At 40.9% G+C, this 22,394-nt stretch overlaps 1 protein-coding gene across 9 annotated transcripts in view; it reads left to right on the plus strand.

Moving 5' to 3' along the window:
* PTPRK (protein tyrosine phosphatase receptor type K) overlaps positions 1-22,394 on the plus strand; it is a 413,915-nt gene that overhangs the window by 64,261 nt on the left and 327,260 nt on the right. For all 9 annotated transcript variants that reach the window (XM_069726055.1, XM_069726057.1, XM_069726060.1 and 6 more), the window contains exon 2: positions 9,802-9,924. In XM_069726055.1, coding sequence (XP_069582156.1) covers positions 9,802-9,924 — 123 coding nt within the window. The remainder of the gene's footprint in view (positions 1-9,801; positions 9,925-22,394) is intronic.

A 22,394-nucleotide genomic window follows, 5' to 3' on the forward strand; every position in this document is an offset into this window, starting at 1 on the left:
GCATCGGTGCACGCATAGTGGGCATAGGATTTCTTGAAATCACATCCACTATACTGTAACATTTGGACGCTGCGAATGTGTGCAGCGTCCAACCTGCAGTGTTTACTGACCATGGGAATGTACCCCTAAACTTGGATCTGCATCCCTCATTCTTTCTCCATGGCAGCGCAGATTAACCCATTACTTCTAAGTTTTGTTTCTTCCAAACACAAAGTGAAAGCACCCTTAGGGATTCGGCACAGACGTTCAGGTCCTCCTTTACACATTTTAGGATTTCTTGGGCACTTTGGTTCCCTTCTTGCACCCCTTTTTCCTCCCGTCTATCACGAATCCTTGTTAAGTTAAAAATCTGATCCATTGCAAAGAGACTACAACTGGATGTGTGAGCAGACCCTAAACTGACAGTCTGTTCACAATTCTCTGACCACCTGCCATTAATTTGAAACCATGAAGAAGTAATCCATACAGGAATGAGGCACGTACTCGCCATATAACTACCTCTCGGATGTTGTCAGAATAAAAAATGGCTGCTTCCCTAAAACAAAACAAGTCTTATTTGCTTTATTTATTGCATAATAAATAAAGTTTTTTTTCCAGCGCAGGCAAAAAAGGCTCCATAGAGGATAATTCACACACAGCAGGTGTAATGCAGATCTTTCTGCAGTTGTCCCTCTCTCCTTATTTCATTCTGAAGAATAGACCTTAATTTTTGCAACAAATCTCCTGCATATGAGTTTGTTCTGTTTTTTTTTTTTTTTTCTTTAGCTTTTTTTTTTTTTTTTTTAATTGCCCTGCAGTGAAAAGTATTAAACTGTGGAACGTCTGACCGGAAGCTTATCCAGTTATTGGTATTTTACTGTGAATGTGCACAGAGCGTGAATATTGTGTTATCTGTACACACGGATTCTAAGATTTGTTAAATTCTTAAAAAAAAATTAATAAAAAATATATATATTTATATATTCTACATGTTTTATACTTGACTTTTTTGTGAAGGTCTAATAAGATATCTCTGTATAGCACTAGTAGGTGCCATCTTTAGACCTACTTAGATGGATTAAATCAAGCGGTTGATGCGTTGCCATTTGTAAATGTCAAGTCTCCTTGTAAGTATGTATGAGTTTGGGCCACGATAACGGAGCCTTCATTGCTTTCTTGGTGTCCGTACGGAGGGCTGCATATAAGTGAGTGATGAGAAATGCAATGTCCTATTGATGGTATCTTTCCGGAAACTTGGCCAGATTACTCCAACTAAATAAGTGTCATTTTGTGGACCTAAATACAATCCCAGGAAACCCATGATTTAAAAATAAAAGATGCCATGAATTTCATACATAAAAGGAAACCTGTCATGTCACGTAGTATGTAAACTGTCCCCATGGTGTTGGCAATGTGCATCCCTGACTCATCACAGGGGCCCTTAACGAAGGTGCTTCACCAAAACGCGCGTTGGGGTGGGGGCACGCTCCCTGCACATCCTGATCACATTGATTCTAAGGTAATATCAATGATAAATTAATCTCAACTATTCTGAGGTGTGATCATAATGGATAGTGGGTTATCTATAGAGGATTAGCTTTTTATATACTGTATGTTGGCAGATGAGTATTATTGTTGAGAGAGGCCAGTCAACAGCATTATATGCCTAGTAGTAGATGCCCAGGAAGACGTGCTCCCTTATTTTTTGCACAGCATTTTTTTAGGGTTATGGTTATTCGTTTCATTCCATCTCACTTATGTCTGTAATTTTAATAATAAAGCTTTGTATTTTTTTAGATATTTGGACTAGAGTATCATCTTTTTCTATATGGTGGTGTTGACACTGAAGCTGTGTGTAGTGCCCAGCTTCACCAGCTGTCGCGGCACAAGCGTGAGGACCCGCTTATCACAGTGCAATCGACAGCGTGCAAGCGTGGGATTTTTCAAAGCGGATTTGAGTGGATGGTTTCCATGCTAAAAAGGGCATGGCCGGCTCCCTTTAAAGGGAATCTGTCACCCCATTTTTGGCCTATAAGCTGCTGCCACCGCCATCATGGGCTTATCTACAGCATTCTGTAATGCTGTAGATAAGCCCCGATGTAACCTGAAAGATAAGAAAAACAAGTTAGATTATACTCACCCAGGGGTGGTCTCGGTGCGGTCTGGATCCGATGGGCTTCGCAGGTCCGGGTCCGGCGCCTCCCATCTTCATGCGATGACGTCCTCTTCTTTGCTTCCTGTTGCGGCTCCTGCGCAGGCGTACTGATTTGCCCTGTTGAGGGAAGAGCAAAGTACTGCAGTGCTCAGGTGACAAGAAATGTCAGAGAGGCCCAGCGCCTGCGCACTGCAGTACTTTACTCTGCCCTCAACAGGGCAAAGTACGCCTGTGCTGGAGCTACGACAGCAGCAAGGAAGAGGACGTCATCGTATGAAGATGGGAGGCGCCGGACCCGGACTGTGACACCCATCGGACCAAACTGCAGCGGGACCGCCCCTGGGTGAGTATAATCTAACCCGTTTTTCTTATCTTTCAGGTTACATCGGTGATGGCGGTGGCCTTAGCTCATAGGCGAAAAATGGGGTGACAAATTCCCTTTAATTACAGTTTGTCGGCATTTTGTATTTTGAACCTGTTTTTTTCTTTTTTTTTCCTTTTTTTAGTCTGAGAGTAGAATAAAGGAGGGTATTGGAGGTCGCCAAGAACATGCAAAGTTCGGAGAACACCACCACTGGTTATTAAAAAATGGAAATGATGTGTATGTAGCCTTTTTCCATTTTCTACCATAGACTTTATAGGGGTTGTCTAACCGTACAGGGACATGGTCTGATCATACCACAGCTCCTGGGCAGGGGATGAAGAGAGTATACAGACAGGACAGTATGGGATCATATTGATTATTTCCCTGCCTGTTTAATAATAGGGACTTACACAGCACAGGCGATGCTGGGGCTGCCATGGGGGTCTTTGTGGGCAGAGTCGGTGCTCTCTGAACGCTAGACACACCAATGAAGTACGTCCTGATGCTGGCACTGGCCAGCAAGGACATAATCCTTCATTGCATTTGAGTGCTCGCAGTGTCAGGAGCAATTAAAGGGGCGGTGGCTAAGAAAGTTCGGTTGCCGGCCCAAGCACTGTGGTTCTTGGGAATCTCCCCTGGAGCTGCAGAAAAAGGCATGGTATACGGGTAGCATGATGGAGATTCCCCTCCCCTGCATTAGATTATATACAAGTGTTATGTAATCTTTGTGATTGACCCATTCTCCTCAAAGGCTGAGATTGATATATGGAATTAGTAAAAAAGACATATCTCCTATTGTTTCAATCAGTCATAAAAATAAAATAAAAAAAATACCATACTGTTTAAACATGCCCAAAACTATAATGGGTTCTTGGAAAAAATAAATATCTGAGAACAGTCAGTTTATGGATTGTTGCTTTTGTCCATGTGCCAAAACCCTTGTCCTTGGCTGCACCATTGGCATCTGTCTCACATGGCCGACTACACCCAGCCCTGTTTACAGTGCCAGAAGACTGTTTTACTAGTCATTTGCTATTGTTTGCTCACCAAGTATCCGGATAATATTTATCTTACAAAATCCTCGCTGTGCGTGTCCATCTTTGCCGTTGACATAAACAATAACCGAGTAACGAAGCTTGTGATATTTTATATACCGAGGTGCTGGTTTACTGCCAGCTGTCATTTACCTTTATTCTAGGAGTCCGCTAAGCCTGACTTGACTTGTTTTGCTCTCTATTTGATTTTATACTGGGCTTTTCCCAAAGTGTACATGTATCACGTATCCATAGGACAGATGCTAAATACCTGATTACTTTGTAGTACCACGGGACACTAGAATGGAGTGACCGTGCAAACGGCGTGGTGCAGTGCATGACTTGGCGTGGTAACATGGGGCAGAAATTGCAGTCAAATTTTTCTGCAGATTTGTGGTATAAATGAAACCTACTAATGTATGAATGGAGAAAGTTTAGACTGAAAATTCTCCAAATTCATGAACTACGGTGCTAAATTTGGACATTTTTTAGGGTCCAGTTAGTCTTATTTACGCTGCAAGAATGTTATGAATGAGTGATTTTAGGAGCTGTCAGTTAACGATAATCTTTCGGATGTTGAACTAGCTAAATGATCGTTCATTGGGTTCAAATCTTTTGTGCTGTAGAAAAGCTCATCATTGTCTTGTGTCAACAGGACCTGTGCTGCTGGGAACAAAGGCAGCGCATGAGCACAGAACCATCTAAGACCCATGGTTCACAGCACATCTTTATTCCCATCTTCAAGATCCTATCCCAATATGTAGTAGGAGTAATAATAATATTAGCAAATACCGTACCTTGAATTCAAAATGTAGTATAGTTCTTCTGATTCGCTATGTCACTTACCCCATGTGCAGGGCATTGTAGTAGCTTGGGTATCCATGGTTACAACCACTCATGTAGTGACCACAATGGTCACTATGAGTAGTTGTTACCAAGGATACCAAAGCTGCGGCAATGCCCTATAAAGGGTAAGCGACATAGCAAATCAGAGGAACCGTACTACATTTCTAATTGGAGGTATTTGGTAATAATATTATTACACCTATTGGGATAGGATCTTGGTGATTACAAAATCCCCTTTTAAATGTGCTTTCACATTGGATTCAGGCACCCATTCAGTGACCTCATCGGTTTTTACTTCCTAACGTCCCGCAACACGGGATTTGGACATGGGCGCAGACAGGGCCATAGACTGTAATGGTGCCGGCAGAGCGTTCCCGGTCTTGAGACCCCTACCTACCCTTTAAAATGTGCCACAACAGACCCAACATGACAGGAAAAAAATATGGTTTGTGTTAGTTCAGCGGTAAAGAAAATTAATATATAGTGTGCGCATACAATATTACAAAAACTGTTAGACGGCTAGGAGGCACATATATGAAAGTAAGTTACATGTGTTTTAAACGTTACAACTAGAAAGGGTTAAACATGGATCCCACAGTGGAAGAGCTATGACATGAGTGGGAGGTATAAAGGTATATTGATTAGTAATGCAAATTAGGCATAAGGTGATTAGCGTGTACCAGGTCACGAGTGCAAGGGATGGACAGTGAATGTGACTTGTCATTCTGTCCATCCTCTGCGCTCATTACCTGCATTATTTTCTTTTATATTCCTCTTGTGGTGGCGCTGCCTCTCCCACTGTGACCCACCTTATTAACCCCGTCTTGTTAGCTTTTTCAATAAATTATCAATCTTTCTTTATAGTATTTGGCTATCCACCAGTTCTTGTGTCTAGGATGTCTGTAACAGCCATGTCTACTTTAAGGGGAATCTGTCACTGCCCCTGAGCCTGGAAGAGGTCACTTGTATAAAGTGACAAGAAGATTTCTCAGCAACAACACCGCTGATACGAGACACACAGGGAGGGCTGTTTTCAGCAGTCTATAACCTATATGGCCATATTGGTAGCTTAGATGGGTCAAAAGTGGTGACAGATTCCCTTTAAAGGGGCTGTCTGCAGTCTGAGACCGCAGATTGTCGGATCGTATCAGTGTGCGAGTGGGCTGTCGTGTAGCCTTGTGTATGTGGGTTGAATGATTCTGGTCATGTGCCTACTAGACTCCTGCGCTGCTCTAAATTCTGGATGAGACTAGTCTGCATGTGACCACCGCAAGTATACTAACCGTATCTCACACAAGACATACAAGGGGAATCGTGAGGCATACAGTTCACACACTGACATGATCAGACAGGCTAATATCACATAGTGACTGCAGTCATCTTAGACAAGACAACCCCTTTAATAGTATATAGCTATATATACTGACACAATGCATACACCAGTAATCCCAAACCAGATCCGGCTCCACGCTTGCTTTTGGTTTACTGTTAGTGATGCAGGATACTGCCATGTGAATGAGGCCTTTAAATGTCCTTTAAAATACCTTGGAATTTAAAACTTCTAGCTCTCTAGGAATAATACAATACACAAGACTGGGGAGTCCACCACTCCTCTGTGGGTCATTTGCATTGTAGCTGTTCCATCCTGCATGTCCACATGTACCGTATATTTTTTCCTCTCTGAACCCTGCTTATACAGGTACTATACAGATGATCAGGTTTTTAAATACATCAGATAGGGATTATATACATTAGATAGGACTGCTCTATTATGGGTATACCTTGGCGATTGGTGGAGCAGCTTAACATACATTTTTTTGCAAAAAAACGTATTAACTAAATACCCTGTATTTTTTTTCATTTTTTTACTAGCACTTGCTTATTTACTGTGACTTTTTTTTACAACAGAGTATTTTTTTACCTCTCTGTGCGTTTTTGTGTCTTCAAGTTCTTTGGTGGTGTGAACAGGTTCCTACAGACTTGTTCACTGTGCAAGTAGCCCATGTGTTTTTGGTTCTAGAATACATTTCTTGTAGACCTTCTACCGAACACCTTACCAGCACATTCGCTCCTCACTAGTATCCTGTGATCTGCCCTAAAAGTTTGATATGAATAAACCCTTTTAACTCATAGTTTACTATTAATTTAATTTATATGGCACCAATAGGCATATGTCTTTATATGTTTTTGAGAAATTAAATGTGAACCTGTAAAAATAGAATTTGTACCACGTCTAGAAAATTACTTTGCAGGTTGTCCCATAAACTGATTGAGCCACAAAAGACAGGTTACTTAATGCAGCCATGATGCAAGTGCCATTTGGATACTGTTATCTTAAAGGTGGGCAGGCAACTTACATTGCAGGGTCAGTAGAAATAGAACCGGATCATGTTTTGGTAGCTGCAGTTGCATCAAGGTATTTAATGGTGCTGAATAATTAAGTATCAGTTACTGCAATATTCAAGACTTTAACACGGAAAACCCACTTGTAGATTTTCAGGTGGTATTAAGCCATCGTTAGAGGAAAATCCAGCAGAAAGATTAAAGAGGACCTGTCACATGTTCAAAAACTCTGAGCTCTCCTGATTCTGCAACATTTTTGCATTGTATGACTCCATTGCAGGATGATTTATATTTTTTACTTTTGGAGAGCAATATGTGAAATTTCTGCTTTAAGACCAACTGGGAGTTTCTTCAGAGTCTTTATCTGGAGACCTTCACTTTCACCCCTCCTTCCCAGAGGCAGTTAGATCAACTACTGTTACCTGTCAGTGATTAACTTTTTTGGGAGGGATGGCAAACGCCCCCAAGAAAAGCCTCTGAAGAAACTCCCAGTTGGACTGCAAGCAAAGATTTCACATAGTGCACTCCAAAAGCCAAAATGTGAGTATCTCTGCAATGTAGCGAAGCGGCGCAAAACTTAAAAGCATGTCTGTATCGGGAAAGCTCAGGGATTTTTACAAGGCATTTAAAACTTGTTTAATATTTTTTTTTTTAAGCGTGCTACAGGTCCTCTTTAAAGGGAATCTGTCAGCAGTTTAACAGAATTAAATGAGATTTCACTTAGCAAGCTGTGTGTTGTTTCACTGAAGGTTTTATCACCAGGACAATATCATTGCTGTGACTAGATGGTGAGCGAGCACTGGTCCGACTTTGCCCCGTCCTGTGATAAATAGCTCACTGTTAATAGCCATTATGTACACAGAGCCTGGTGTGGGCGAGGTTAGCGTTCTCGGCTCTGCTCCATTGCTAAATCTAAGAACTAATTGTATCAGAATTGCGGCACCCAGTAAACTAAGTGATACATCATTGGATTCAAGGTCTCTTTGCCTACATCCGGCCGCTCTGAGATGTGGTAGCAAAAATTTGCTGACAGATTCCCTTTAAATATTTAAAGTCTTGAAGTATTTTAAATATTTCTTTCTGTGTATCCTTTATATGTCAATTTCTTTTTATATCCACTCCTGGCTTTTCTTTAGAAAATTGCATCAAGGACTGCAAAAAGTTTAGTGACAATTTTAATTACACTTTTCACAGCCCAAACGACGAGGGCTGTGCAGGTGAATGGGGTCATGTTGCGACCCCCTAGTCTAATAAGCAAGTTGCAAAAAATACTAACTTTTTTCAACTTTTTTATGCCTGTCGCTGTACCCTGAGGATTGTAATGTGACCCCATTTGCTTGCATTCTACAGCTGGTGCTTTATGTTGTAGATGATATGTGCAGAATATATAGATACTGTATGTAACCGAATATGAAATGTATCAATTGGTGAAAGGGCCGAGATTTAGAACGCTATGCATTAGTATTGAAAACTACCTTCAGACTGTATGGTGCCAAAGTTAATTACTGTATTTTTAAAAATGGGCTGTAAAGTGAATATTGAGAACGTTGGGCAAACAGTTGAACTATTTTTTTGGCAGGGTAAAGGTTAATTATAACTCTATTAAACCACATGTTAAAATTTCATGCCACAGAGCGATTCCAGGGGTTGCCAAGCTTGCCATTTTGTGATTACATTTCTGGATTGATGTTCTTTTAATAACAACATTAGTCTGTCTAGAATTATCATTCAGAATCCATTACATTAGCCGTTTAATCAATAATCCCCCAAAAAACGGCACTTTGGGGTAATTTATTGCATCTGTCTCTGTTTGACAAAGGTTAAAGCGAATGAGGGCTGATCTGGCAATTGAGTAAGACATGAATGTTCAATGGGTTATGAAGACCAAAAAAACTACTTGAAGGTCACAAATTACAAAAAAATGTAACCGGCAAAATGACTTTATTTGTAGGCTGAAACGGAGAAGTCTTTAAATTGTAAAGTGCCTTTTAAAGGGAAGTTATCATAACGTGACTTATTTAAATCCGTTTTGTGTTCACATGTATTTTTCAAGTTTTTGGCGTTATTTTTTCACGTCACTTTATTGAAAAGAACAACATTGATGATTTTGCCGTTTTCGCAGTGGCTTCTGTTTTTTTTTTTTTTTCTCTCTTAAGACTTTTTTCTTTGCTGATAAGGAGCCTGTTGAAAACTCTTTAGAGGTTACAATTATAAGTTACACCACTACTGTATACACGGTTCTCAATAGGAGATGTCACAGCTGACCATGCCCCCCTTCTTATCACATTGGCCATAGCAGATTATTCAATACAACATTTCTTGGTGTCTGTTCATTGTGACTATGCACATGTGTTGTTTCCTTAAACAACAGTCTCCAACATGCGCCAGTGATTGTGACAAGTGCAAGATCAAACGTTTTATATATATATTTTTTATTAATAAAGATTATGATCTGAAAGGGAAAAAAACAACAATGCACAAATGTTAAAAAAACACATGTAACATAAAAATCTAATCGAAACAGTAGGTCATTTTATGATGGCTTTCCTTTAAGAATTTTGTTTTGTTCCTTTTTGTAGACTAGCGATATCCTACAATCTTGTTTTGTGCTGCCTCCAACAGTTGACACCATGTCGTAGAATCTGGACTCATTGACGGCGTACCCTAATATCAGGATTATATAACCATTCTGTTATGTAACCCTTCTAACCTAGATCTTGAAAGTCGTACAACAGCGTTATCAGGTCTGAGAGCTCGTCTGACTGCTTCTCTATTCTGTATGGCCTATTGTAGTGTTCCACAGCCCCATAAGGATTAAATGGGTTGACAGTCGAGCTTGCACAGTGCCACCCCATTGTGCCAATCTGTGTGGGTCTCCACCGATCAGTAAGTTAGGGGATACTTTTTCACTGGACAACCCCTTTAATAAAGTGACATTCACTATAACATCGATTGGAAAGTTGTAACTTCTGTAATATTTGTAATGCGCCCACAAATGCATAAAATGGCAAGTAATGAAAACAAATAAATGGAGTTGTCAAAGTCCGCAGTCTTACAGTCTGACTTGTGCTTCATTTTAGGAGGTTGTACCTTTGACGATGGGCCAGCCGCCTGCGACTATCATCAGGATCTGTACGATGACTTTGATTGGGACCACGTGAGTGCGCAAGAGCCGCATTACCTGCCTGCGGAAATGCCAAAAGGTGAGAGAATGCGCCATAGACTTCAAAGGATTTGAGGAGAGACTTTTTTTTTTATTAATCATGTTTCGTAGCTCATTTCATTTTCATCCCTCTTTTTTTTATATAGTGAAATGGAAACTTTTTAAAGTCATAAGGCTTTAATTGTTTAATGCCCTGCTTGGCACGTTTTATTGGCTGCCCTCTCACTCCCCATGTGGCGTAATGGAGATTTAATGCTTGTATATCAGAGTCTCATGTTTCTGACACGGAGGGGAGGCCATATAGTTCCTAAATTACACCTCTGTGCACTGCCCCAAAACAATAGCCTGCTACACCTCTACTGCCCAATAGTGGGGAAAAAATAGCTATCGATGAAAAAAAGTTATAGTATAGTTAGCATCTTAACCCCTTAGTGACAGGGCCACATTTTTAATATCTGACCAGTGTCATTTTATGTAGTAATAACTCTGGAACGCTTCAAATTATCCCAGTGATTTTGAGATGTTTTTTTTTTTTTCGTGGCACATTATACTTTATGATAATGGTAAATTTAGGTCCATATTTTTTTTTGCTAAACAAAAAACCTCAGAAATTTGACAAAATTGTAAAAAATATAGCAATTGTCAAACTTTGAATGATTAACCCTTTAGTCCAGATAGTCATACATCGGCGCCATTTGTAAGCTGTTATTTTGATTTATTTTTACCATTTGCGTTATCAGATGCAATTTGTCATTATGCAGAGGCAAACTCTTAGGGTACCGTCACACAGTGGCACTTTGGTCGCTAGGACGGCACGATCCGTGACGTTCCAGCGATATCCTTATGATCTCGCTGTGTCTGACACGCTCCTGCGATCAGGGACCCCGCTGAGAATCGTACGTCGTAGCAGATCGTTTGAAACTTTATTTCGTCGCTGGATCTCCCGCTGACATCGCTGAATCGGCATGTGTGATGCCGATTCAGCGATGTCTTCACTGGTAACCAGGGTAAACATCGGGTTACTAAGTGCAGGGCCGCGCTTAGTAACCCGATATTTACCCTGGTTACCAGTGTAAATGTAAAAAAAAAAAAAACACTACATACTTACATTCCCGGTGTCTGGTCATGTCCCTCGCCTTCAGCTTCCCGAACTGACTGGTGAGCGCCGGCCGTAAACTACAGCGGTGACGTCACCGCTCTGCTTTCCGGCTGTCCGGTGCTCACAGTCAGTGCACAGAAGCACAGCGCCGAGGGACGCGACAGGAATGTAAGTATGTAGTGTTTGTTTTTTTTACATTTACACTCGTAAACAGGGTAAACATCGGGTTACTAAGCGCGGCCCTGCGCTTAGTAACCCGATGTTTACCCTGGTTACCGGGGACTTCGGGATCGTTGGTCGCTGGAGAGCGGTTTGTGTGACAGCTCTCCAGCGACCAAACGGCGACGCTGCAGCGATCAGGATCGTTGTCGTATCGCTGCAGCGTCGTTTTAGTGTGACGGTACCCTTAAAGCTTGTGCATTTTTCAGCACGGCCGGCCATGTCCGCGTATGTAGGACATCCGCTTCTGTTTCCTGTGACATTGGGGAGATATTTTTAGTGCGTTTCTGAAGTAAAAATCAAACGGTCCCAGACATAAATCTCCCATCTCCTTGGATAAGAGTACAATCAGAGAGATTGTGATTTATGCAAATGTTGGGATTGTTAATTACCATAGAGAATAGGTAATGAATAGCTGAAGAGGTACGGCCTTGCTGACCTTGCCTACTCACCTTTGCTGAACAGCTTAATCGGCTGTTCTAAGACAGCGCAATATTCGGGAAGAATGAAAGCATCTGAAATTCTGCAACGGTTTCAATTAATATATTATTATGTAATTAATCATTTGATTGAGGTCGTTGCTGCTTAAGGAAGTCTTGCTTTTGGCAAATTGAAAAGGACAGCTTTTATATTTTTCTTGTAGTTGCTTCAATAGGGCTGTAATGTGACGGAGGCCATGTTCCAGTGATGGCCGTGATTTGCCAATGTGCTCCTTGTCCGATGTTCTCATGTTGGCCTAAATGGGCACCAAAAGTCCAAACTGATTTACATCTGATACAGGGACTCACGTCTGATCATTGCAGTGGCGGTAATCGATTATTAATGTGACTTTTCACTTGAAGTTATGTTATTCTTCCTTCGTCCAACTACTGACAACATGATTTCTCTTGATTTCATTTAATTTTACATTTTTTTAAAAAAATCAATAAAAATGTGAATTTAAATTAAAAAAAAATACACCATATGAGATCCAATAATTTAACTGAATTTATTAATCATTTAGATTACATATTTATCTGACCAACACACTCTCTTCCTGCATACATACCAAAGGGTATTAGTATCTGTTTGTTTCTATCAATACTACATCTTTTTAGTGCTGCCGGGTTCTCCAGCAATGTGCACAGGATATATTCGAAAAGGGAATCTGTCAGCAGGTTTTTACTCTTTCACCAGAGTAGCATAATATGAGGCATGAAATCCAGAGTCCAAGGATGTGTGTTGTAGTTTCTGTACAGTGTTTTATCAGCAGGAGATTATCACTGCCAGGACTACAGCTCGTGCAATCATTAACCCAATACTAGGCCTAAATGAAAACGGCACTTCCATAAGTCAGAAAGAACAACCGGAAGCTTTACGCCAATAAAAGTACCAATATTTTAGTAATCACAAAAAGAAAAAGATAAAACCTTGACAAGTCTCATAGTAGCCAGTGGGGACACATGTGACAGAATAATACTGCCTGCATACAGGAATATACCACAAGATCAAATGATGCACACAAAAATGCCTAAAATAATTGCCAAATAATTATATACTGATAGGATATGTAGCAAGATAGCAATAAGTCACCTACATATTATTGAAATGCCCTATCAAACAGTGCCCACTTCATAATTATTTCTGCAGCATAATCAAAGCACATACAACTGTATTGCTACACAGGTATATGTATATTAATGCTAAGAAGTCATATGCCTTAATGGCAAAAAGAAGCATATACATACAAAGCAGCTAGCGAAAATAAAGGAGGGAAGGCAAATGAATGTAAAAATGTCCAAAATGTCTGTATATGATCTATGAAGTCTCAGTAGACTATAATTAATAGAGGAAAGGGTTAACTCCTTAAAATTCAGTGTATGGCACTAATGCCTATAAACAAAGAGGACCCTATCCTCTTACACCAGACATTTAACACATTGCACCGCTAGTAAAAGGTGCATATAGTGCGTATAGAAGGCATAGGAAGTAGTGCGGGCATATTACCTGAACATGCAGCTCAGTATAAGGACCCCGACGCGCGTTTCGCGTGATGCTTCGTCCAGGGGGATAGTCACGACTGTGCAATCAGCAGTCAGGCTGATCTATGTAACCCTACCCCAGATTGACACCTTCTTGTGTACACTGTGCTTTGTCAGCTAGCTGTCAATCAGGGGTGTGAATGGGGTTATACTCAGAGCTCACAATTTAGCTCTACGTTCAGCAAAACGGGTTTCATAGTTATAAGGTTGAAGGTAGACTTGGGTCCATTGAGTTCAACCTATAGCCTAACATGTTGATCCAGAGAAAGGCAAAAACCCTATGGGACAGACACTAATATCCCCATATTAGGGGAAAAATTCCTTCCTGACTGCATATGGCAATCAGACTAGTTCTCTGGATCAACACCCCGCCACAGGTTATAGTGCCTATAACCTATAATATTACTTTTATCAGGAAAGTCATTCGGACCATCCTTGAATTTTTGTCGTGAATCAACCATTACAACATCATGTTGTAGACCGTTGGCTGTGGAGTTGGTAAGCCAAACCTCTGACTCCTCAATTTCCCAGACTCCACAGCACCAGTCATTACTGAGCATGTACATAAAGTGCAGCACAGATTCAACACAGCTAAAAGCCGTGATCCTCAGATCAGGAACAGAACAGACATTTATAGGACATTTCATAACATCAGCTCAGACTCCAGAGCACTGGTCACTACTGAGCATGTACATAAAGTGCACCACAGATTCATCTCAACTTAAAGCCGAGATCCTCAGATCAGGAACAGAACAGACATTTATGCCTCCGTCAGGCGCAATATAGATTCTCGTCAGTTCAGGCGCAATGTGCCTGACAAGCACAGGTCAGAAACCCACCTATAGTAGCTACATATTTCAGTTTCAGGACTATAGAAGTAGTCAGTGACCTTCATAGGAATGTATTAAAAGAGATTACACCAAATCAGATGCAAAAAAAACCATTTATTAACCATAAACTTATTAAAACTAAAAGTACCACTTTTCGGTAGTACCGCCAAATAGGCTCCAGTTATCTTTACTTAACTATTGCTTAAATATAAAATTATGGAAAAAAACTTAAAGGATATTGCACTTAGATGTTACTTATTTTCTACTCATCTTCAGTGGTTTCAATTGCAGCAGAAGCAGCACAGGTACACTTAGAAAAGCAAGGCTGGCAGACGAAAGTTGCATGGGAAAGGCAGATTGATTCTTTACATATTTTGCAGTCATATTTAGAAAGCCTTCTGAAACCAGATACAAATGAGCAGGTAGTACAACTGCGTCTTTTAGAAGGTGGTAGAGTCGGTGTTTGTTCTGGAACGTCCTTGGGACGATATCTCTTCAACCGGTGTTGCAGGGCAAGGGGCATTCCAACCGTCTTTGTACTTCTTAGGCTTAGCTCTCCACTCACCAGTTCATTAGCCAATTGTTTTAGGTACATTCTTCTGCGCATTTGTTTAAGTTCATTACCGAGGTAAATTACTTGTGAGTTGATGCCACCCACATTCAGCATTGTAAAGAAGATTACCATCGGCCAGCGTTTGGTATTTCGACTTACATTGAAATTGCCACACATTTGGTCAGCAGTGTCAACGCCGCTTTTGGTCAAATTATAAAAAGTTATGATTTCTGGTTTCCTTAGCTCCCCAGACTCTGGATCAATGGTGTAATCATTATGTAATGAAGAGACCAAAATCACATTTTTCCTCTCGCGTGGGATGTAAGAAACTAAAATCTTTCCATTACTGAACCCAAACATAGTGCTATACTGTTGTTTGCCTTTTGTATATAGAAAATCTGGCGGAAACTGCCTTTTGTTTTTTCTAACAGTTCCCACATATGACAGCTTTTTTGTTTTTAAAAAATCAATCAGATCAAAGTCAGTAAACCAGTTGTCAGCAGTGATATTTCGACCAGATCCAAACATTGGCTCAGCAATTCTCTTTACCACATCACTAGGCTTGTTGCTCACATTGAAAGGACCTGGTGGCTGTCTTCCACAATAAACTTCCATGTTCATAGTGTACATCATCCTTGCATCAACCATGGCAAAAATTTTAATTCCACATTTGTTTGGCTTCGATGGTATATATTGCCGAAAACCACATCTTGCACGAAAACCTGGAAGCATCTCATCAATAGTGAGGTTTTGCCCCGGGCAATAGCTTTTTTGACAATTCATAATAAATTGTTGAAATATGTCCCGAATTGGTGCAAGCCGGTCATAACCTTTTCGTTCTGTCCGGGTACTTCGATCATCGAAACGGAGGCAACGGATCAGGACTTTGAATCGTTTCAGATTCATCACAAGGCTGAATTTTTCGATGCCATCACCGTCTGTCCCCCACAGCTCCTCCAAACTTTGCCTATTTGCTCTGAAAGCACCAGCTAGGTATAACAAGCCAATAAATGCCTTGAGTTCAATCACATCAGTGTTTTTGATGTCCCTCTCTCTGGAGAATTGCTCTTTGATTGTGTCAATATACTGGTTAGTGAACCGAACAATAGTTTCCAACATGCTATCTGTAATTAGATTACTCCAACATTCCACTGCAGTTTTAGCTTTTCTAGCACTTCCAATAACTCCAGGAAGGTGTGTAATAATATTGTGGGATTCTCTGCGCTGTTTGTTCTTGGGTGCCTTTTTGTTCCACTTTGTATTTTTATCTTTGCCCAAATAATAAGCTAGATCTGTGTCTGTTTCCTCTGTATCAGTGTCATCACCATCCTGCTCTGTTCCAGAATCAGTGTTACATTCTGCTACCTCATCTTCAGATGAAATGTCACTAGATTCCTCTAAATCCTCAGTTACTGCTGGTTCTTCCTCATCATCTTCTAACAAAAAAACTTCATTTCTTCTAAATGAAGGGGTTTAGATGAATCATACTGTTTTCTGGCCATTGCAGCAGAAAATCTGAAGCAAGAGAGAAAGAGTATGTGTTAGGGCGCAATGTGCCTTAGAAGCCACCCTCCTTTTGTCTAAGAAAACAGTACTTATGTACACTAACTTAGCATTAATCCTTCATAAAACAAGCTAAATACACAATCGTGATGAATAAAAAAAGAAAATACTAACCTTTCAATTTGTGTTGAAATCAGGCGCAATGTGCTTGAGAAGCTAAAGTGTTGATATCTGCTCACTAGAAGGTCTGCTGAGTCACTGTGATATCAGGTTTCACAGAGCCTGTAGAGTCAGGAGATAACTAGGAGGGGTGGGGTATTCTGATAAGTGGGCAAGGAGAGAGAAGTGAAGCTAATTACGGTGTGCCTGTCAGATCTATTGCGCCTGACGGAGGGATTGGACATTTCATAACATCAGCTCAGACTCCACAGCCCTAGTCACTACTGAGCATGTACATAAAGTGCACCACAGATTCTTCTCCACAGCCCTAGTCACTACTGAGCATGTACATAAAGTGCAGGACAGATTCATCTCCACAGCACTGGTCACTACTGAGCATGTTCATAAAGTGCAGGACAGATTCATCTCCACAGCACTGGTCACTACTGAGCATGTACATAAAGTACAGCACAGATTCATCTCCACAGCACTGGTCACTACTGAGCATGTTCATAAAGTGCAGGACAGATTCATCTCCACAGCACTGGTCACTACTGAGCATGTACATAAAGTACAGCACAGATTCATCTCCACAGCACTGGTCACTACTGAGCATGTACATAAAGTACAGCACAGATTCATCTCAGCTAAAAGCCGTGATCCTTCGATCAGGAACAGAACAGACATTTCATAACTTCCCAAATTCTTATGAAGACATTTACAGCACATCCTGCATTGTACTGTACCCAATATATTATACACATTTTATACCGACTGACTCCACAGCCCTGCCGTTCCATAGTCTCACTGCCCTTACAGTAAAGAATCTGCGTTTGTGATTGAATAAACCCTCTTTCCTCTAGATGTCCCATCTCAGTCCTAGGTGTAAAAAGGTCATTATAAAGATCCCTGTACTGTCCCTTCATATATTTGCACATTGTAATAAGATCGCCCCTAAGCCTTTGTTTTTCCAAACTGAGTAACCCCAAGTTTAATAACCTGTCTTGGTACTGCAGTCCACGTATTCCAGCCTAGCAGCCCAGTAAGTGACACATCCCTGGAATCAGGCTTTCTTGTCCTTTGTTGTGCTGCTCTCAGATTATATAGCAAACACTTGCTGACAGATTCCCTACAAGTCTGTGCATTGCATGTGCATCACGCATGTAACAGTTATCCTGATAGCAGTCCTCACTTACCGTAGGCGCAGAGCATCCTCCTTTTGTGCGGCTAATCACATCCTCTGTACTCTGCTTTTTTACATTTCTCAACTGACTGTTATTGATTCCCACGAAAGAGTGATGATCAGAATCTCACATCTCAGCCAAAGATTTCACTTAAAGTGCTTTTTAGAGCTCTTAAAACACTTTCATTGCTGTTTGGTATCCATTTTCTCAGACACTGAGCTAAAAGATATGGAGTCAGGGGGTACATTAAAGACGCGGTCAGGATCACCCGAGAATACGCCAGCGGAAGAAAGCTATAAATAATGACTGCACCACAATAGAGATTTGACCACTGAACTTTTTATGGATAAATGGATGGATGTCAAAAATATCCTGTTGTGGCTGATGTTTAGGACAGAGGTGCTCACGTGTTACTTGCACCTGGAGCCATCCGACTGATGGGAGTAGCAGGGGATTTACATAAGCTCCGCAATATGGTTTTTTTTTTAATTAACAATTTTCTTGTTGAAATGTTATAATGGAGCCCCCTTAATAGTACAGACTACCTAAGGAAACACAAACACAACCTCAGTAGACAGAAAAGGTGCAAAATTCATACAAGTAAAGGGAATTTGTCAGAAGAAATTTGCTATGTAATCTGAGATCAGCATGATGTAGAGGCAAAGAGCCTGATTCCAGCGATGTATCCCTTACTGGTGCAGTTTAGATAGAATCCCTGATTTGTCTGATGTAGATGTAGCCAAGCTAACCCTGCACAGACGCCTGATTGGCTGCTTCCTGTGCATACAATGCATTGTCAACAAGCTGAAAATAAGTGGTGGGGGCGGGGCTACATATTAGCCGGACTGCTCTGCATGTGTGATGAAAACACAAAAAAGCACAGTAAAACCAAAAACACACTGTTGCAAAAAAAATCACAGTGGACAGCAAGTGCTAGTAAAAAGATGGAAAAAACAGGGTATTTGGTTGATACGTTTTTTGCAAAAAATGTATATTAAGCCGCTCTACCAAACGTCAAGGTATACCCATATCAGAGCAGTCCTAACTAATGTATGTAATCCCTATCTGATGTATTTAAAACCTGGTCATATGTACAATACCTGTATGAGCAGGATTCAGAAAAGGAATGTCCATGTGGACACGCTGGACAGAACGGCTCCTGTGCGCACAGCTCAAAAAAAAGAGGGGTGGAGGCCTCCCCAGTCTTGTGGACACAAGAAAACAATTATATGAAACCAGAACACATGAGCTGCGCGCACAGTGAACAAGCCCGTAGAGACATGTTCACACCACCAAGAGACTTGAAAACACAAAAAAGCACAGTAAAACCAAAAACACACTGTTGCAAAAAAAATCACAGTGGACAGCAAGTGCTAGTAAAAAGATGGAAAAAACAGGGTATTTGGTTGATACGTTTTTTGCAAAAAATGTATATTAAGCCGCTCTACCAAACGTCAAGGTATACCCATATCAGAGCAGTCCTAACTAATGTATGTAATCCCTATCTGATGTATTTAAAACCTGGTCATATGTACAATACCTGTATGAGCAGGATTCAGAAAAGGAATGTCCATGTGGACACGCTGGACAGAACGGCTCCTGTGCGCACAGCTCAAAAAAAGAGGGGTGGAGGCCTCCCCAGTCTTGTGGACACAAGAAAACAATTATATGAAACCAGAACACATGAGCTGCGCGCACAGTGAACAAGCCCGTAGAGACATGTTCACACCACCAAGAGACTTGAAAACACAAAAAAGCACAGTAAAACCAAAAACACACTGTTGCAAAAAAAAATCACAGTGGACAGCAAGTGCTAGTAAAAAGATGGAAAAAACAGGGTATTTGGTTGATACGTTTTTTGCAAAAAATGTATATTAAGCCGCTCTACCAAACGTCAAGGTATACCCATATCAGAGCAGTCCTTATACCTTGACGTTTGGTAGAGCGGCTTAATATACATTTTTTGCAAAAAATGTATCAACCAAATACCCTGTTTTTTCCATCTTTTTACTAGCACTTGCTGTCCACTGTGATTTTTTTTGCAACAGTGTGTTTTTGGTTTTACTGTGCTTTTTTGTGTTTTCAAGTCTCTTGGTGGTGTGAACATGTCTCTACGGGCTTGTTCACTGTGCGCGCAGCTCATGTGTTCTGGTTTCTGCATGTGTGATGTAGTCCTGCAGTGATAATCTCCTGCTGATAAAACAAAGATAGTATTGAAAGTACAACACAGTTCCCTGGAATCAGGATCTCTTGCTCTACATTATGCTCTTTTTTTTATTTTTGCAATTTCATCGCACTTGGAATGTTTTTCCCGTTTTCGACTCACTATATGGTAAAACCAATGGTGTCGTACAATTCGTCCCATAAACAACAAGCCCTCACGCGGCCATATTGGCGGAAACATAAAAAAGTTATGGCTCTGGGATGAAGTGGAGCAAACAAACAGAAACAGAAAATGCCCCGGGGATGAAGGGGTTAACCCTGCTGTTGTCTTTGGTCTGGGGATACCTATTTTGAACTTTGGTATTTTTTGGGGTGTTCAAGATGCGGTTCTGAAACTTGTGGTTGATTGGCTTAAATGAGGATGGGTCGGTCGGCCACGGGTTTGAGCCGCATCTTGAATATTTTAAAGAATATTGAAGTTCAAGGTCGGTTGTTTTTGACCAAAGACAACAGTAGGGCTAAAGGGACACTGTCAGAATGACTGTTCAAAGTACAGGCACTTGGTGCATAATGGCGGGGACAATTATTTATATAGATTTTCCCATCTATCTTCACCCTTCTCTGGCTCTATGAAGACCGAGCTGTCGGTTAACTCCTTCACGCCGCAGCCTTTTTTCGTTTTTGCGTTTTCGTTTTTCGCTCCCCTCCTTCCCAGAGCCATAACTTTTTTATTTTTCCGTCAATTTGGCCATGTGAGGGCTTATTTTTTGCGGGACGAGCTGTACTTTTGAATGACACCATTGGTTTTACCATGTCTTGTACTAGAAAACGGGAAAAAAATTCCAAGTGTGGTGAAATTACAAAAATGTGCAATCCCACACTTGGTTTTTTTTGTTTGGCTTTTTTGCTAAGTTCACTAAATGCTAAAACTGACCTGCCACTGTGATTCTCCAGGTCATTACAAGTTCATAGACACCAAACATGTCTAGGTTATTTTTTTTTTATCTAAGCGATGAAAAAAATTCCAAACTTTGCAAAAAAAAAAAAAATTGTGCAATTTTCCGATACCCGTAGTATTTCCATTTTTCGGGATCTCTGGTCAGGTGAGGGTTTATTTTTTCGTGCCGAGCCGACGTTTTTAATGATACCACTGTTGTGCAGATACATTCTTTTGATTGCCCGTTATTACATTTTAATGCAATGTTGCGGCGACCAAAAAAATGTAATTCTGACGTTTTGAATTTTATCTTGCTACGCTGTTTAGCGATCAGGTTAATCCTTTTTTTTTTAATTGATAAATCGGACTATTCTGAGCGCGGCGATGCCAAATATGTGTATGTTTGATTTTTTTTTTTTATTGTTTTATTTTGAAAGGGGGGCGATTTAAACTTTTTATATTTTTATTTTTTTCATATTTTTTTAATTTTTTTTTTTTTACTTTTGTCACGCTTCAATAGACTCAATGGGAGGCTAGAAGCTGCCATAGACTGATCGGCTCTGCTACATAGAAGCGATGCTCAGATCGCCCCTATCTAGTAGAATTACAGGATTGCTATGAGCACCGACCACAGGGTGGCGCTCACAGCAAGCCGGCATCAACAGCCATAGAGGTCTCATGGAGACCTCAGGTTGTCATGCCGACGCATCGCTGTCCCCGATCATGTGATGGGGTCGGCGATGCGAGCATTTCCGGCCCAATGGCCAGAAGCGGTAGTTAAATGCCGCTGTCAGCGTTTGACAGCGGCATTTAACTAGTTAATAGTGGCGAGTGGATCACGATTCCACGCCGCTATTGCACGCACATGTCAGCTGTTAAAAACAGCTGACATGTCGCGACTTTGATGTGGGCTCACCGCCGGAGCCCACATCAAAGGGGGAGACACGACATGCGCTGTACTAGTACTGGATGCAAATTGCACGGTCGGGTCCTATGGGTGTATCCAGATTGTCACTCAGGTAGTGCCCAAAGTCTTGCACCTGCGCAGTGGAATTGGGGAGCTGCACCGCCGCACCTGATTGTGATTCCACTGCTCAGACGCAAGACTTCGGACACTATATGGATGACAGATCGCTGCCATCTACTTACTTGCAGTTAGAAGAGACGATGTTGGAAAGGACTGAAGTGGCGATCATAATGCAGAGTCGGCTATTTAGCTAGACCGCGCAGTTTACATACCACGCGGAACAAGTGTAAACACATCTGTAGATATAAAGGGTTTGCAGGAACCTCATTGTTATGATCTTAAAGGTGATGGGCAGCCAGAAAACTGTTGACAGGTTCCCTTTTAATATTAGAAATTAATTTTTATTACGACAAAAAAAATAATAATTACAACTATAACAAAAAGGAAGCTGCTGACAATCTGGCAACAACCCACAGCCTGATGCACATTTTCCCTATTGCTTCGTCCGGGGGTGAAATGCGCGTCATGCTGTCGGTGGCTTTAGCAGCTTCTTTTTTGGTAATGCCTGTCTAATCTCTCCTTGTCCACAGTCGGCATCCACTATTTAACTTGCTCAAGTACCACATAGGCCTACATAGCTTGTAAATGTATGTGCATTTCAGATATGATGTGCTCTGATTGGGCTGCCTCTCTTTTTCCTATCCTTAAGCAGTTATAATTGGAATTGCTATTTTTCTGTCTTAATAAATATAAGAAAAAATATTTAATTGTATCTGTTCTGTATCTTCAGCTTTTAAAAAAAAAAAAAAAAATGGTGGACTAACTATCACTTTTCAGTCCCTGGATTATTATTATTATTGTTGTTTTTTACAAAT

This window comes from Ranitomeya imitator, chromosome 5 (genome assembly GCF_032444005.1).
Source record: "Ranitomeya imitator isolate aRanImi1 chromosome 5, aRanImi1.pri, whole genome shotgun sequence".
Taxonomy (NCBI): domain Eukaryota; kingdom Metazoa; phylum Chordata; class Amphibia; order Anura; family Dendrobatidae; genus Ranitomeya; species Ranitomeya imitator.